Source organism: Gobius niger, assembly GCF_951799975.1.
Source record: "Gobius niger genome assembly, chromosome: 1".
Lineage (NCBI taxonomy): Eukaryota > Metazoa > Chordata > Actinopteri > Gobiiformes > Gobiidae > Gobius > Gobius niger.
The window spans coordinates 8,167,966-8,183,405 of NC_136852.1; the positions used below are offsets into that span (position 1 = coordinate 8,167,966).

Genomic DNA, 15,440 nt, shown 5'->3' on the forward strand with positions numbered 1-15,440 from the left:
TTATAATTTCATTTTATTTTATTATAAACAATGAAAGAGGGATAAAGTTAAAGGAACAGGCCACCGTTTTTCCATACTGAGATATGTTCTCACCTGAGCTTAGACGAGTTGATGTGTGCCTGTCTGGCCTTTGTGTGTGCCCTCAGTCACGCAAAATGAACAAAGATGTTGTTGGCATTGGCCTCTCCCAGTATATTCCTATAGCTCCAAACTGGGGCACAAAGACCAGACAGGTACACATCAACTCGTCTAAGCTCAGGTAAGAACATGTCTCAGAATGGAAAAACGGTGGCCTGTTCCTTTAATTGTTTAATTGTCGTTCCCAACCTTTTCTGTCCCTGTACCCAATTGTTCATTTATACTCTACCTCGAGGATCTTATCAATATTATTACAAAGTGGCCAACTAAACTAAGATTATAAGCTGCTCGAGTTCTGACAAGAACCAGGAAATACGTCCATATTAGTCCAGTGCGCCGGTCTCTGCACTGGCTTCCTGTCAGTAAGAGAATAGACTTTAAAACAGCTCCGCTTGTTACAAGTCTTTTCATGGTTTAGTCCATCTCTGAAATGTTAGAGCCGTATGAACCATCTCAGGCCCTGAGGACTTCAGGTCGGGGTCTCCTGGTGGTTCCCAGAGTCAGGACTAAACACAGTGAGGCTAAAGCTAAAATCTTCACGAGGCTGTGAGACAGACCTCAACTCTGAAAATGTTCAAATCCAGGCTGAAAACAGTTTGTTTTAGCCGTGCATATGACACTGAAAGTATTTATCTGCACTCTTGCCTTTTACTGTAATTGGTAAAGTTTATGTTGATGTTTTTATTGATTTTATCTGTTTTCTTTTTTTATGTAACTGTGAAGCACTTTGAATTGCCTTATGTATGAATGCTCTACAAATAAACTTGCCTTGCCAATAATAGTGTGTTCAAAATGAAGCTAAAACTATCTCAAAATCAAACCTTTTACTGAAAAAACATATGGAAAATAACTTTCCTTTGAAATTTATCTGGAAATTCTACTCCGTGTTACTTTCTTTTTTAATCTGAAATATTTCCAAGTACCCCCTGTTAAGGGCTCAAGGACCTCGAGGATCTTGGGTCCCCATACCCTTGGTTGGGAAATTACTGAGTTATGGTACACACTTATTTGTAACTTTCCTAACGCATAACACATAAAATGTGCCAATTCTTCACCAGGACGAGTTTATAGGTATGGGATTGTGGCATAGGTCACTTTCACAGAAATGCTAGAAAACTATCAGGAAAGTTCATGAAATTGATTCAAATGTTTTATAATTTGATGATTTTCGCGAACGTCTGAATATACAATATACTAAAGGATGACAAGACAAACTTAGAAAAATAAAATCAGGTATGGTGCCTTTCAGTAAATCTGTTTTTAAAATGGAGAACTCCTTCCTGATCAGTGATGGACTGATTTTATCCTAGACCGAGTTGTCGTTAAAACTTCCTCCAAGCTGAGCGATCGCTGTTGTTTTTCTCAGTATACTTGGCGCATGGAGGCAAACATGTAGCACTGTTTGTTTAAATTGCAAATCTGTCACAGCCCAAGAGAAACACGGCTCTGTTCGTGAAGGCTGTTTTTGCTTATCGAAGCAAATAGTGCCATATATTATATTTGCTTACAGAGCTGTTAATATTATTCAATACGTTTATGTTGCCTGACGGTGGGACATTGTGATTGCTTTTATTCTCACATGAATGCTTCTAGTGCTTGTACTCTGATTTTTTCTTTTCTTTTTTTAACCAACCCACTGGTGGTTTGAGCCAATCACGCGGCAGTATTGAGAGAGCTTGTGTAACATGGGATTTTTATCAAAACTAAACAAAGCAGCCATGACGAAAAACACAAGGTTCTGGTACAGATTCATGAACACATTTGTAAAAACAAAATATATAATGGATTTATGGTTTTAGGAATTGAATGTGATTGGCTATAACGAGGCCTACTTGATCCAATCATTAGCAAAAGTTTGCCCTCTCTTTGAACAATTTAAGCTGAAGAAATCCCAGAGGAAGGTGAAGATGGCTTAGCATGTTGGTCACAAGAACTTTTTTTTATTTTTAAGTTGTCAATATTTATCTGTAATTTAAAAGGTGTTTTGATCCGTTTATGTCCTATACATCCTTTGGGAGTTTGAATGACATGATATTTTGGCTGCTGGATCTTGACTAACCTTGGCTTAGTGGTTAAGGTTGTTGGCACATGTGCTGGACAATGGATTTGTCTAAAAGTCTAGTCAAATTTAACCTGTCAATCAAAACAGAGACCACTAATGTTTGAGGAAAATGAAAGTCTAGAAGGACATTTTTCATGCAGAGCTTGTGTGACATTCCTGGATGCTCAGCAGTCGTAAATGTAGAAAGTCAAACACTGTCAGGTCGGTTTACTCTGTGCATGTCCCGGGGCCTGCGGGTGATTTACTGACACAGGTCTGAGCCCCTCTCTGCCCGGATCAGGAGGTCTCTCAGGGACACACTGACGCCGGGGCAGAGTGAGCGCACGTGAAAAGCGGCTGATGGATGCTTTGTTTCCATGTTGGAAGGAGCAACTTTAACGATTTTGTTTTGTCTTTTTCTTACAGAGACAAGGATCCGGGGCAGCCACTGGGAACATCAAGACGCCTGCGGGGCAAGGTACTGTAGTTTCATTTAGGGCTGGGAAACAAAATGGGAAAAGAGAAAGTTAGGGTTTGATTAAAATCTCTATTTTGACATTGTGCAATTCTGTTGCTTTTGATCCAGCAACGTTTGGCATAATCTGAACTATTACTCCCATAATACTGTGTTTGAATGTGCAAGAGTGGGGTGTAATGCTAGAGCAGACAGGGTGTTTCATGCATATTGAGGAACTGACAAAGAATCTTTCACTCGTAAACCTATAGTATGTTGAAGGTTGCAATCAGAAAAAGTATAAGTTTAACATTTTATCAAAGCATCCACAGTCAGTCCTATTAAGCCCTGATGAAGACCTTCTTGGCTTGGGCGTCTAAATAAAGTCCTTCCTCTATTTGTTTGGAGTGCCTGGGTTTGATTAGCAGACTGAGCAAGTGGGGAGAGAGGCACAGTGGTTAGTTTTGTTTAGTTTAATTTATCACTAGGATCCCCATGAGCTGTGCTTTACAGCCAGCTAGTCTTCCTGGGGTCCTTGTTAAAAGCATACATATACAAAAATACTGTCAATGTGACAGACAACAGACATAAAATACATTATGAAAAGAAAATACAATGTAAACTTGACCTCATTCTGCCTCCTCAAAGATAATCGACACCAATATAGATCTTCAATTATTCTTTAAAAACAGTTTTGTGGCCTAAGACGTCCCATCATAGCCCTATACATTTGTTAAGTGGTGACGTCACAGCTCTACTTCCAGGTCCCGAGATGTGTGAGAAACTACAAAAAACTCTTTAATACCACAATCAATATTTCTGAAACTCAACCGAGAGTTACTGAACATACTTATTTATCAGGCCCATTAGCCAAAAATGCTGAACCTACTATAAAAGTAATATTTACCAAAATTGCTACATCCGGGTTAGCAGAGATAAATGCTAACGGCGTAACAGGTACGCTAACCCCGGAAGTAGTGACTTTAGTAAATATTACATTTTAGCAGTAGGTGCGGCATTTTGGTTAATGATTCTGAGAAAAAAGTAGGTTCAGTAACTCTCTGCTGAGTTTCAGAAATATAGATTTTTAAGACTTTTAAATGTTTTTTTTCTCGCATATTTGCCGGTCTGCTAGGACCTGGAAGCGGAAGTCGTGACGTCACACTTAACAAACGTACAGACAAAAATGCTTTTGAGAAATTCTGTATTTGCTTTGGGAATTACATACAATTCACATTTCTTTGAGCGCTTGTGCCTCAAAAACAGGGTCCCAGGTTTGACTCTTGGGCCTGTTTGTGCCGAGTTTGCATGTTCTCCCTTTGCGTTGTTTTCCTCTGGGATCTCCAGTTTCCCAACCACTACCTACACTTCCCTGAAACATAAATAAACAGAAGACTGCTCCACTGTTGCGGAGGCTGCTCAAGATGAACTGGAATGAACAGCTGCATGGGTCACAATGATGAAAAACACTTTCTAAACATAATACAACAGGCCCATTGTATTTTGGCATTTGCTTTTGTTCCCTGTTTGTTTTCGAAGCTATATTTTGTTCTAGTTAACAAATAAAGTGCGTGATATAGAAATGTGGTATTTTTACACCTAATTAACACAGATACAGTAACTGCTTTTGTTCTGTGAGTCTTAAAACTTTTACACAATTACATATAGGGTGAATACTTTGGCATTACATAATTCACAAAACACTAATAACTTCTGATTGACAGTCGCCGCGAGCCTCTATACTGTACAAATACACACGGCGTCCAGAGGGGGTTCAATCTACATAATTCAAACTGTCATGAAGGACAATATAGAACATTCGATGTGTATTTCAGTGCTTTCTGATTCTGTGTTTGTGGGGTTCGGCTGAAGCTCTCATAAATCACGGGGCGACCTGGGACTGCGCTAATGCCCTGAATCAGCCCGGCTCAAGACAAGACAAGTCAAAGCTTTATCCCCGAGGTAGTTACTCTTTTAGCTCGAGCCCAATGGGAAATAACACGATTGACCAAGACTAACTGGTCGTTAACGCTACAGCTGACGAGGCGGTGTAGCTATTCGACTATCGCTTGTTTTCCCTGTCATCTGACAAAAACGCCACACGCCGCCATATTGACGCCGATCGCTATATAGAGTAAACAAAAAAAGTAATTCTCCATCTTGACTGTGAACGTCACCACTTTGTTAAGTGGTGACGTCACAGCTCTACTTCCGGGGTCTTAGATGTGTGAGAAACTACAAAAAAATCTTTAATACAACAATCAATATTTCTGAAACTTAACGGGGAGGGACTGAGCATACTTTGAGCTGCTTTGAGTGCCTAATGTAGGTGGTTATATAAAAGCGCTATATAAGTTGAGACCATTTACCATTTACCATTTCTCAGACTCATTAGCCAAAAATGCCGCATCTACTGCTAAAAAAGTATTATTTACTAAAACCGGCACTTACGGTTTAGCGGAGATAAATGCTAATGCTACGCTAACCCCGGAAGTAGTGACTTTAGTAAATATGTCTTTTTTAGTAGGAGGTGCGGCATTTTTTGGCTAATGAGTCTGATAAATAAGTAGGTTCAGGCACTCCCCGTTAAAGGAATAGTCCACCGTTTTTACATACTGAGATATGCTCTTACCTTAGCTTTGACGAGTTCTTTAGGACCTGTCTGGTCTTCACCCGTGCCTTCAGTCACGTAAACACAGCGCAGACTGCGTTAGCATTTAGCCTCTCCTGCTCTCCTCTATAGCTCCAAAACAGGTCAAGATAGAAGCTACCAAGCTCTTCCTCGTTTTCCCTATTTAGATATGGTTACGTGAAGTGTTCCACTACAAAGTATAATTACACAAAATTAAACAATGTGGATTTTCTAAGCGGATAAAAGGGGGAACTATATTGTAAGGCGTAATAATACCAGGAGTAGTTCGAAATCCGCGCAGTAATCTTCACTTTACTGCGCAGTAATCTTCACTTTACTCTGCGGATGCAGTACTTAATGAGGGTCGGACTGTTAGCATTGGAGCTGCGCAAGCTACACGTGACATAAGGGCGGAGTCTACAGTGAAGATCCCGCCCTTATGTCCTTTTTTTTAGGAACAGGCTTCATCAGAGCCATGAATTCCCCCATGAGCATGGTCATTATGGTAAACGGGGCGGAGTGAGGAGAAGCTGTCCATTTATATACAGTCTATGGTCTATAAGCTACAGCTGCTCCAAGCACATTAGAAGCGCCATCAGCGTCCTTGTCATAATCAAGTATACAATATTTAGGCCTAATTTATGGAAACTATATCAGCTACAACATAGCTTTTTGTGGGTAAAAATTAGGCTTGTAAAGTTACAAACCAAAGAGGGAAGTGCAAAAGTTCGGCCCTCGGGCACAGCGGTTCACATTTTGCAAGTACGACACTTACTAACACAAATTTGCACAAAGGGCTTACATCACAGATTGTCGTGAAGAATTACTCGTCCGGTTGAAAGCCTGGTTTAGTTGAGATGTCATTTTCGCCGCCCTGCTCTGTCTCCTGGCTGTGGGAACCTTCTGTGTGCTCAGCAGTGTTCGGATGCACCAGCAGCACTTTGAGCGCGCCCTGAATCAGCAACTGGAGATTTGTGATGCTGTAGCCCAGTCTTTAACCTCCGACCCAAGGTGAAAGACGGGGAAATTCAGCAAAACAACTATCAAATATGGATACAGTCACCGGAAACTGTATTCAAGTCAGAGGAATGATGTACTTTTTGGCCATTGATACAGTATTGTTTTTTGTCTTTTCTTTCAAGACGATTATGTTTATATTGTAGATTCTCACTGAAGACATTATTTATGAATTAACACATGTGGAATTATGTTTTAAATCAAAAAAGTTGAGATAGATTCTTCAAAAACATCCACCTTTTGCTTTGATTACTTCTTTGCACTTTTGACATTTTCTCAATGAGCTTCACGATGACTGTTAAATCATTTCAGGTGACGACCTTTTGAAACTCATTGAGAAAATGCCAAGAACAAAGGGCGACAATTTGGAAGAATTTAGAATATTAAACATTATGAGTTATTTCACCCTTTGCAGTAGTTCCCAACATTTTTTTGTCTTCGTACCCCTCGAGTCTTTCAGTTCTACTCAAAGTACCCCTTACTTCTAGGGCGCCTTCAATTATTTAGAACATGATCTTGTGAACTCAGATTAATTGGTACTTAATTGTGTGCTGGGTTCAAAATAAGGTTTAAACACTCTTAAATGCAAACTTTTTACAGGAAAATATCATGCAGAAAGGCAATTCAGTTTTTGATCTGAGAAGAAAATCCCACTGTCCATAGAGGGCTGCCTATTGTACATGTTTTTAGTGGTAGGGGAAACCTGAGCACCTGGAAGAAACCTAAGCTGATGTGGAGAACATGCAAACTCCACACAGAAAGGCCCCACTTGACCAGGGACTTGAACCCAGGACCTTCATACTGTCAGGCGGGAGCACTAACTATTGCTCCACTGTCCCATTACAACTATATCAACCATATAATTGTTGTTGTCCGATCATATTTTACTTTATGCATGCCCTTACAGTCTTATAGTTTTCACAGTCACACTTAACAAACGTATAGAACGTGATTTACTGTTATTTAACTGTTGCCGGACTAGGTGTGCATTATAGATACAGATGGCATCTCTGGATTTGCCCATATATGGTCATGTTTGAAAACATAGATACATAGATACATAAATAACGGAGAATGCTAACATAATGCTTCATGCTAGCATCGTGCTAATGCTAACGGCTAGCCAAACTTCCATTTCCTTCACTTCTACTGAACAATCTGCTGTGATGAAATATCCATATGGGCCCGATTTACACTTGACTTTATTTATATGTGATAAATAAGTTCATATTCCACCAGAAAATGTCTATGCTGTCTGTAAATATCACTTTTTAACGGACACTCTCCAGCCAATCAGAATCGAGTATTCACCCAGACCATGGTATAATCCGTGTTATTCTCCAGTGAACGACAGGGGCGGACTGGCCATATGTCCATTCTGGATGAGCACAGAAGGGCCACTGGCTCTAGGGCCACCGGTCTGGCATCTCACTTTACCTTACCCTTACCCCCGGGCATAACCGAGCTTTACCCAAATGTAATAGCTTAAAGGGGGGGGTATTATGCAAAATCGACTTTTTCAAGCTTTACATCATGTTATTATGTCATTCCCTCATTAAAAACATGCCTGAAGTGTTGCCTTGGCACATTCACGTATTTTTGAGTAATCTGTAAAAACTCTGATGGCAGCCATTTTAGGGATAGGTTTGCCTGAGTCCTCCTAGGAACGCCCCCACCTCCTGGAGACGCCTCCAAGCTTTCGTCACCACCCGAGTAACCAACCACTGCTCCTCAGCAGAACCCCCTCCCCACTGATGCCACAGACAGCGTGTGGAGGGGGCGTGTGGGAAAGGGTGAGAGGTTCTTAAAGAGACAGAGGCCTATTTCAAGACATTCGCTACAGCCATTTTGAGAGAGCAATTTTATACAAGGCAGTTATTCTAATTTACTGCATTTACAGACCAACAGAAGGTTTGGTCATCATTGTAGTGTGATATAGACTGGTGCTATGTGATTGAAAAAAGCATAATACCCCCTCTTTAAAAGAAAAGCATCCAAAAACAAAAATGTGCAGGAAAAGCAACAAAAAGTGACAAAAAAGTGACAAAAACACAACAAATTGTGACGACAAAGCAATGAAAAAAGCAATGAAAAAAACAATAACATGAAAAAAGAAAATGAAAAACAAGAGACGAAAACACAACGAAAAAGTGACGAAAAAGCAGCAAAAAGCAAACAAAAACATGACAAAAATGCAGCCACAACGTGACAAAAAGTTACCATCACTTTTCTAGATTTTAGCTTTCAAATGAGGCGTTACAGTGTTGCTCTCCAGCCCTTGATTTGGGCTTTACCCAAATCAAGCCTTTTGATTTGGGTAAAGCCGAACTGGAGAAAATGCTCTCGGTTAAGGCGGGTGGTAAGACATATGTATTTGTGGAAGTGTCGCATTTACGCTAATTTGTGCCAGGCTGACCAGAGTCCAGGGCTGTTTTTCAATCCCAGTCCACCCCTGGTGAACGAACATTAGTCAGAACTACAGTAGGGATAGAAGATTTGTGTGGCTTTGCTGTGAGTCTTGCCTGGACTCCTCCTCGTTTGTCCCTAGTTGTTTCCTGTGGCGCTTTTTGTGACGCCTCCATTATGCTGCAGGTGTGTGTGTGGGGGGCTCTTGGTGCCTCTTCAGTGTTTCAGATTAGCAAACATACAGAAAAATTCTAATCAAATGCCGCTATAACCCCGTTGTTCACCTCTCCCTCGCGCCTGCAGCTGTCCAGACAAGTACGTCCTTGAGCCTCTACAATGTTACTTTATGCAGAAATACAGTCCTCTCTCTCTTACCCAACACCTCTCTGCGTCCAAACACAAGCTTGCAGGTCTCAAATTAATTGTCAAGGTCAAACAACAAAGCCATGTGCCCGGATGCATGCAGTGCGCTGTAGACCTCCCGACTTTTAAGTGGCTTTTGAAGCTGACCTGGAAGCTAAAGGCAGAGGAAATTGGTCCCCGGCATCACAACAGTCAAGATGGTAAAAGTGTATGTGGCGGTAATTGGCTGTGTGGAGGTATTGAAATGGAAGACACAACTCGACTGTTGTTTTAATCAAAGCAACACGGCGGCTTGTTATTATGGAGATGGAGAGTAATGAGTTTTGTTGTAACTTTTGGAATAAATTAAACACATATACACACTATGTATCCTTAAGTAAATGTGCTTTCTTAAATTACTGCTTCGTGCTTAAAAAATAATTCTGCTCATTTTGCTAGAACCATCAGCTGGCATAAGTTATACAGACCTTATTATCTACTGTTTGTGGCCTGTTCTTCAGAAATATTTGCATTCTTCAAGGGCAGCACTAAGTCAAATGTAATGCCTTTTAATGCCATTGTAATTCTTAAATACTTTATTTTTAATGTCACAAATGCAGAAAATCTTGTCCTATTTCATTCAGTCAATTCAAATTCAGTCAGAACGGCAGCTGAATTTGTTTTAGACCAGTGATTCACAAAGTGGGGGTCACGGGTCACTGAAGTGGGGTTTGCAAGATGATTATGAAACACTTTTTTTTTCTCTTTTGAATTTGATATATTTTTGATTGATAATAGCATATTTTGGTGAAATTAAGCCAAATATCAAAATACAGCATCCAAACTGACATCATTAAACCAGATTTTACATGCTTTGCACCTTAGAGGAACAGGCCACCATTTTTCCCTACTGAGATATGTTCTTAGCTGAGTTTAGACGACCAAAACGACCAAAGATGTTGTTTGCCTTACGCCTCTCCTCTTCTCCTCTATGGGGCCAAACGGGGGTGAAGTTAGAAGCGACCAAGCTCTTCCACGTTTCCCCTATTTAACTACGGTTATGTGAGCAGTTACATGATCCAAGTATAGTTACACAAAATTAAACATGTCAAAGGTCGGGGGTTCGAATCCCGGCTCCTGCAGGTGCAGACTTTCGTTGTGTCCTTGAGCAAGACACTTTCGGAGGTTGGTGGTGGTCGGAGGGACCGTTGAAGCCTCGCTTCTGTCAGTCTGCCCTCCCTTTCATGTGGGAAGTGCTCTGGGTGTGACTTGTGTCATATAAAAAGCTCTATACAAATAAGATTCCCCCTTCCCTTCCCTACTGCGCGGACGTCGAATAGCTCCTCAGGTTTAGTGATTTTGAGGGTCGTGGCCTGAAAAGTTTGAGAACTCCTATTTTAGACGATAGTTTTGGTGTTTTTGAAATGTCATTGATGTGGGTTCTGTTTTTTAAGAAATGTAGATTTAATGAGATTTATTTTAATGCTTTGATGACTTATAAGGCCTTCATTTTGACATAATTCATTGGATGACTTGTAATGTCCCACAGAAACCTTGAAATCAGACTGTTACTGAGTACTTTTTAACTCTCAGCTATCAAGCTGAAAAATCCCCAAAATTTGGGAATTTTCAGCTCTCGGCCGATCTAATGCCGATAAAAGCCGATATCTCTGTAAACCAAAGTGATAGAGACTTCCCTTTTTTTGCATTTGAATGAGCCTTCCCACACCTTCCCAGGCCTCAAGGGAAGTGAAAAACATCTCAATGAAAATCGATAACAAGTTTGTTAAGTTTTTATATTTTATATTGCAGACTTTTGTTTATAACTGCGGAACCGTAGAGACTTACAGCTTTTCGTTTTGTAATCTGCTGATTACAGGATTTTCTGTTTTATTACAGTTCAGAAGCTTCACACACAGGATTATTGACAAGACATTTGGAAAAATCTGTCAAAAATATCACCCGTGCATATCGGCATCAGCCAATGAAAATCTCCAAAAATCAGCATCTGCCTGAGAAAAACTCATTTCAGTATTTACAGCATGTGTGTGTTTGGTGCAGCCCTGTGATATAGGGCTATACAAAACAATTATTGATTAATTGATTGATATAAGTTTAAGTTTAAAGGGATATACGGAGTTTAAAAATGTTAAAAGTAAGTATTTTCCTCCCCCTACATGTTCCAGCAATGTCTAAGTGTGTAGAATGAGCTCAGACCTGTTCACCACAACTGCCTCTAAAATCCTGCACTGTCACTCAAAAAGGTGTTACTTCAGGTCCGAATTGCCCTCTCGAGGGGGGGTGGGACAGGAGACACCATGTGAATAGTGATGAACAGACTACAGATGAATAAAATTTTGCATCATAATAGGACAAAGTCTGCAGTAAGAAGAAGAGGATGGCGCTCAGTGGACTAAAGCACTACATTTTCATTGCACTTACTCTTGCTTGAGTGAAACTGTTGGCTACTGCGCTCTCTGCCTGCACAACCTCTGACAACCAGCCGAGATTTGTGGTAAAAAACAACATTAAATTAAATCTTTTACAGTCAATTATTTCACTTCATAGAACCAGTTAATGAAGGTCGCTGGTTGTACATTTTAGTGTAGTTTTGAAAAGGCAGCATTAGTGTTTGTATCGCATTTATCACTGCAAAAAAAAAAACTCCATTCACATGTTTATAATGGCGTTCTCCATAATTAGCTCATTTGCGTGAGTCAAACAAATGCGGCCTATTGACAAAGTGCAATTATAATCTCATTACCATCCTTGCGGACCAGTGCGGAACCTATTTCTTTATGTAAATGTGTGGAGTGGTGTAACACGGGCTCCTCTGGCAGCTGTCTAAATTTGCCTCAGCTCACCTCCCAGGTCCAAGTCTATAATTATCCGGTGACACTCTCCAAACGACCCATTTCCTGCACACTTTTTAATTAGCGCTACTGTACTCAATTATACGGCTAATGAATTTATCTCGCACTGTCAGATGTCGGCGGATGCAAACCGCAGCGTTGCTTTAGACGTGAGAACGGCGATCAGATTTGGGGGGGATTTCTGAAGCTTTCGAGAGACGACGTAATGAAGCGCAAACCCGGTGAGCTGCGGTCGTTTATTGATCGCGCTGGTTTGTCTCACGCTTCGCTGCGCTGTGGACTGATGAGGCCATGAGGGTGACTCGTATTATCTAGTATTCTTAAACTTTACAAAATAAGAGGATGAGAAAGTAGTTTTTTCTCTGCTTCAGTTTAAACAACTCCTTCTCTCAGTGTAGTATGTAGATACATTTCCTTTCTTACAGCTATTTCTCCATTTACAGTCAAGGAATGAAAGTGATGGCACCCCTGAAATCGGTACATCAAATTAAGTATTTCTCCCAAACTATTACACAAAAAAGCTGAGGAAAACGTTGACATAACTTTATACAAAACTTCAAAAATGCACAAGGATATTATTGGCACTCTTTCAAAAATGTGGGATTAACTTTGTTTCAGGATTGGAGAACTGCCAATTGATTGGAGAACCCACTTTGTGGAAAAACATCAACGGCATCAAGGTTACAAGTCTATCTCAAGAGATCTTAATGTTCCTTTGTTCACAGTACACAAGATATTTAAGATGTTTACAAGCCATGGTACAACAACTAACATCCCAGGATGTGAACTATCAATGGTTACACACAACACATCCATCAACTATCCCAGTTAAAGCAGCACTAAGCAACTTTTTACTTTTTTAGTATTTACGCTCTCGAAAAATTAATGATTCAAATACCGCAACATGCTACGACACCTGCAGTGGCGCTTATGGCCTCTAGGGGCATGAGTTACTTAGTACTGCTTTTAAACAAGTAAATGAATAGAAATGTAAAATATTACAAAATATTACATTGGTTAGTGAAGTGCAAAGAATCAGATGTCCATGCCATGCTGTCGATTTAAGAGTCTGATAGATGCGGGCCTATAAGAGGACACGGCTCGTTTGGTTTTCAGAACCAGGGAAGAGAACCTCCTGCCAGACGGAAGCAGCTGATACTGGTCTTGGAGGTTATGAGTGGAGTCTGATGAGATGAGTTGGCGCTTTTGTAATACCACACCTTGGAGTATTGTTTTAAGAGATCCCTGTGATATTCCAACTATCTTCCCACTGACCTCATGATCTTATTGAGAGGGCTTTTCAGATGCTAGAGGTGAGGGTGGACTAGATAAAACAGTTATAAAACAGCTGAAGAAGTGATTTGTTGACCACAAAAGTGTTGCTACTGAAGTTCAGTTTGTGGTCAACAATCGTATATGTATTCATCTGCTCTCAGTTACCTGGCCATCTAAATGTAACGGCAAATCATCAATGGAAGAACGACCAAAGTAGATGAGGATTTCTTTGGACTTAGAGACGTTCAAACAACTTCTACAGAGATTCAAGCTGTCCTGCAGGCTCACGGTACATCGTTTTCGGTCCGAACTATCCGTCAACGTTTGAGTGAGATTTAATGCCAACACTTTTGTCCTTGACAGAATGTGGAAGTGCTTAAAGGCCTACACTAGTTCATCATCCCAGCATTGTGGGTTTGAGTCCCAGCTTTGACAGTTTGCCGGACATCTTTCCCCACTCCCCACGCCCTACTTACGCTGAACTGTCCTCTCAAGACAAAGGAAGTTGTGGACATACAATCTGTAGCCAAAGATACTTCTCTCAGCTTTAAAAATCAATACATAGCTTACCTGTACCCACTTTCTCAATTTCCATTATGTCCTGGGGGAGCGTCAGACTTTAATTTTGATAAAAGCCTTTTCCCTATAGTGGTTAAAGCTTTTTCCTTATAGTAACGTAAACCTCCTCTACCTCACTGATGAAGGCATATCAATTCATGCATGGAAATAATTACAATGAGCAGAATATCTTATAGAAGCGAGCCAGAGTTTAATTTAACTACACACCTTTGAGAGATGAAGGGTCTCCTTTTGAGGAGCGTGGGACGTCTCAATTGTTCTTTACAGTAGCTGACCATTTTATAGCGAGTGTTGAATAAAACATTGACCTTGGGTGAAGGTCTCCGTGCAATCCCTCCTTTAATGCTTCACTCCTTGCATCAAATCCCTCATACGGACGACGGGGCTTTAGCTTGAAAAATCAATACGACGTGTGGCTCTATGAGGAATGTTTTTAAAGACAGCTCTTCCAGAACGCCCTGTTACGTATGCGCCGCTTTCAACTCGAGAACAATAGAGCTCGGGATTGTGTCTTCAAAAAGATTTTTTGGCTTCCTGGATTATAATGGAAATGTAAAATAGTTGAGTTATTGTTCACTCTCCATTCATCCACCATGTGACCCAGCAGGAAGCAGAGATAGTTCCACGGTTCTTCTCTCTACTTCTTATGTTGTTTTTAGCTGATGTAAGTGTATGGGGAATGTCTGCATGGTGACAGCCTGGCAACAGAAGCCAAATGAGTTTTCAAAGTTATGAAATTATACTTTGTTCTTACTCTGGAACATTGAGGGCTCTGTTGAGAATTGAAATGCTGTAAGTGCAAAGCTTCTATACTGCGGACCTACCCCAGCACAGATAGATTGACCCTGACAGATAATAATCGTAGATATTGTGCCGCTGTCATTCGGAGACAGAAGGACTCAAAGCGCCGCCGCAGGTAATGGAGTTCAGAACGTGCGGCGTAGAGGGAACAGATAAATCCTTCACGTGGAGAGGCCATTCGTCTCTGTCACATCCAGAGGCCGCCTGCTGCTGTACCTGCGACTACGACTGTGGACAAATTATGCTTATTGTTATTCACAGGTTCTCCAATGCAAATGTTTGAGGCTGGTAAAGCGGGACAAGTGATTTCTTATGTACTGACGGATTAAATCGTCTTTCCTCCTGCACGGATTTAAGGTTAGAGCTCCGGTTGGAGGCCTGATGTCAAACCCGTCAGTAGATGCTTACTGGCTTAAGACTAGGAATATGGGATTGCAGGCGCCATGAAGTACGCTGGATTGTAAACAAAGGTTAAGTTCAGTTTGTTAGCTATTCGCTGTATCAAAACCACATAGGAAAAAGGTGCAAGGAGCTCAAAGTGCACTGACGACATTTAAAAGGACATTACATGATATAAAAACAAATGAATGCCACATAAATAAGAATACAATTAAAATCCATCCATCCATCTTCTTCCAGTTTTCCATTTCCGGGTCGTGGGGGCAGCTGTTGGAGCTGCCCAAATCACATTACACCAGCCCCTATGGCTCCTCCTGCAGGTGGTGGGTCTACAGAAGGACGGCCTCACAATTAAACGGGCCTGTTGGTCTCTCATAAGGGGCTTCTGAACCACTCTTTGTCTGACCTGTCACCTATAGGACCTGTTTGCCATGGGAGACCCTACCAGGGGCACAAAGCCCCCGACAACAGAGCCCCCAGGAT

General features: G+C 41.0%; 1 protein-coding gene across 1 annotated transcript in view; it reads left to right on the forward strand.

The window, feature by feature from the left end:
- The window catches only part of LOC306977108 (calmodulin regulator protein PCP4-like), a 58,984-nt gene that overhangs the window by 41,661 nt on the left and 1,883 nt on the right, over positions 1 to 15,440 (forward strand). Inside the window, exon 2 of the mRNA XM_079575278.1 lies at positions 2,606 to 2,657. Within this exon, the coding sequence (XP_079431404.1) occupies positions 2,606 to 2,657 (52 nt within the window). The remainder of the gene's footprint in view (positions 1 to 2,605; positions 2,658 to 15,440) is intronic.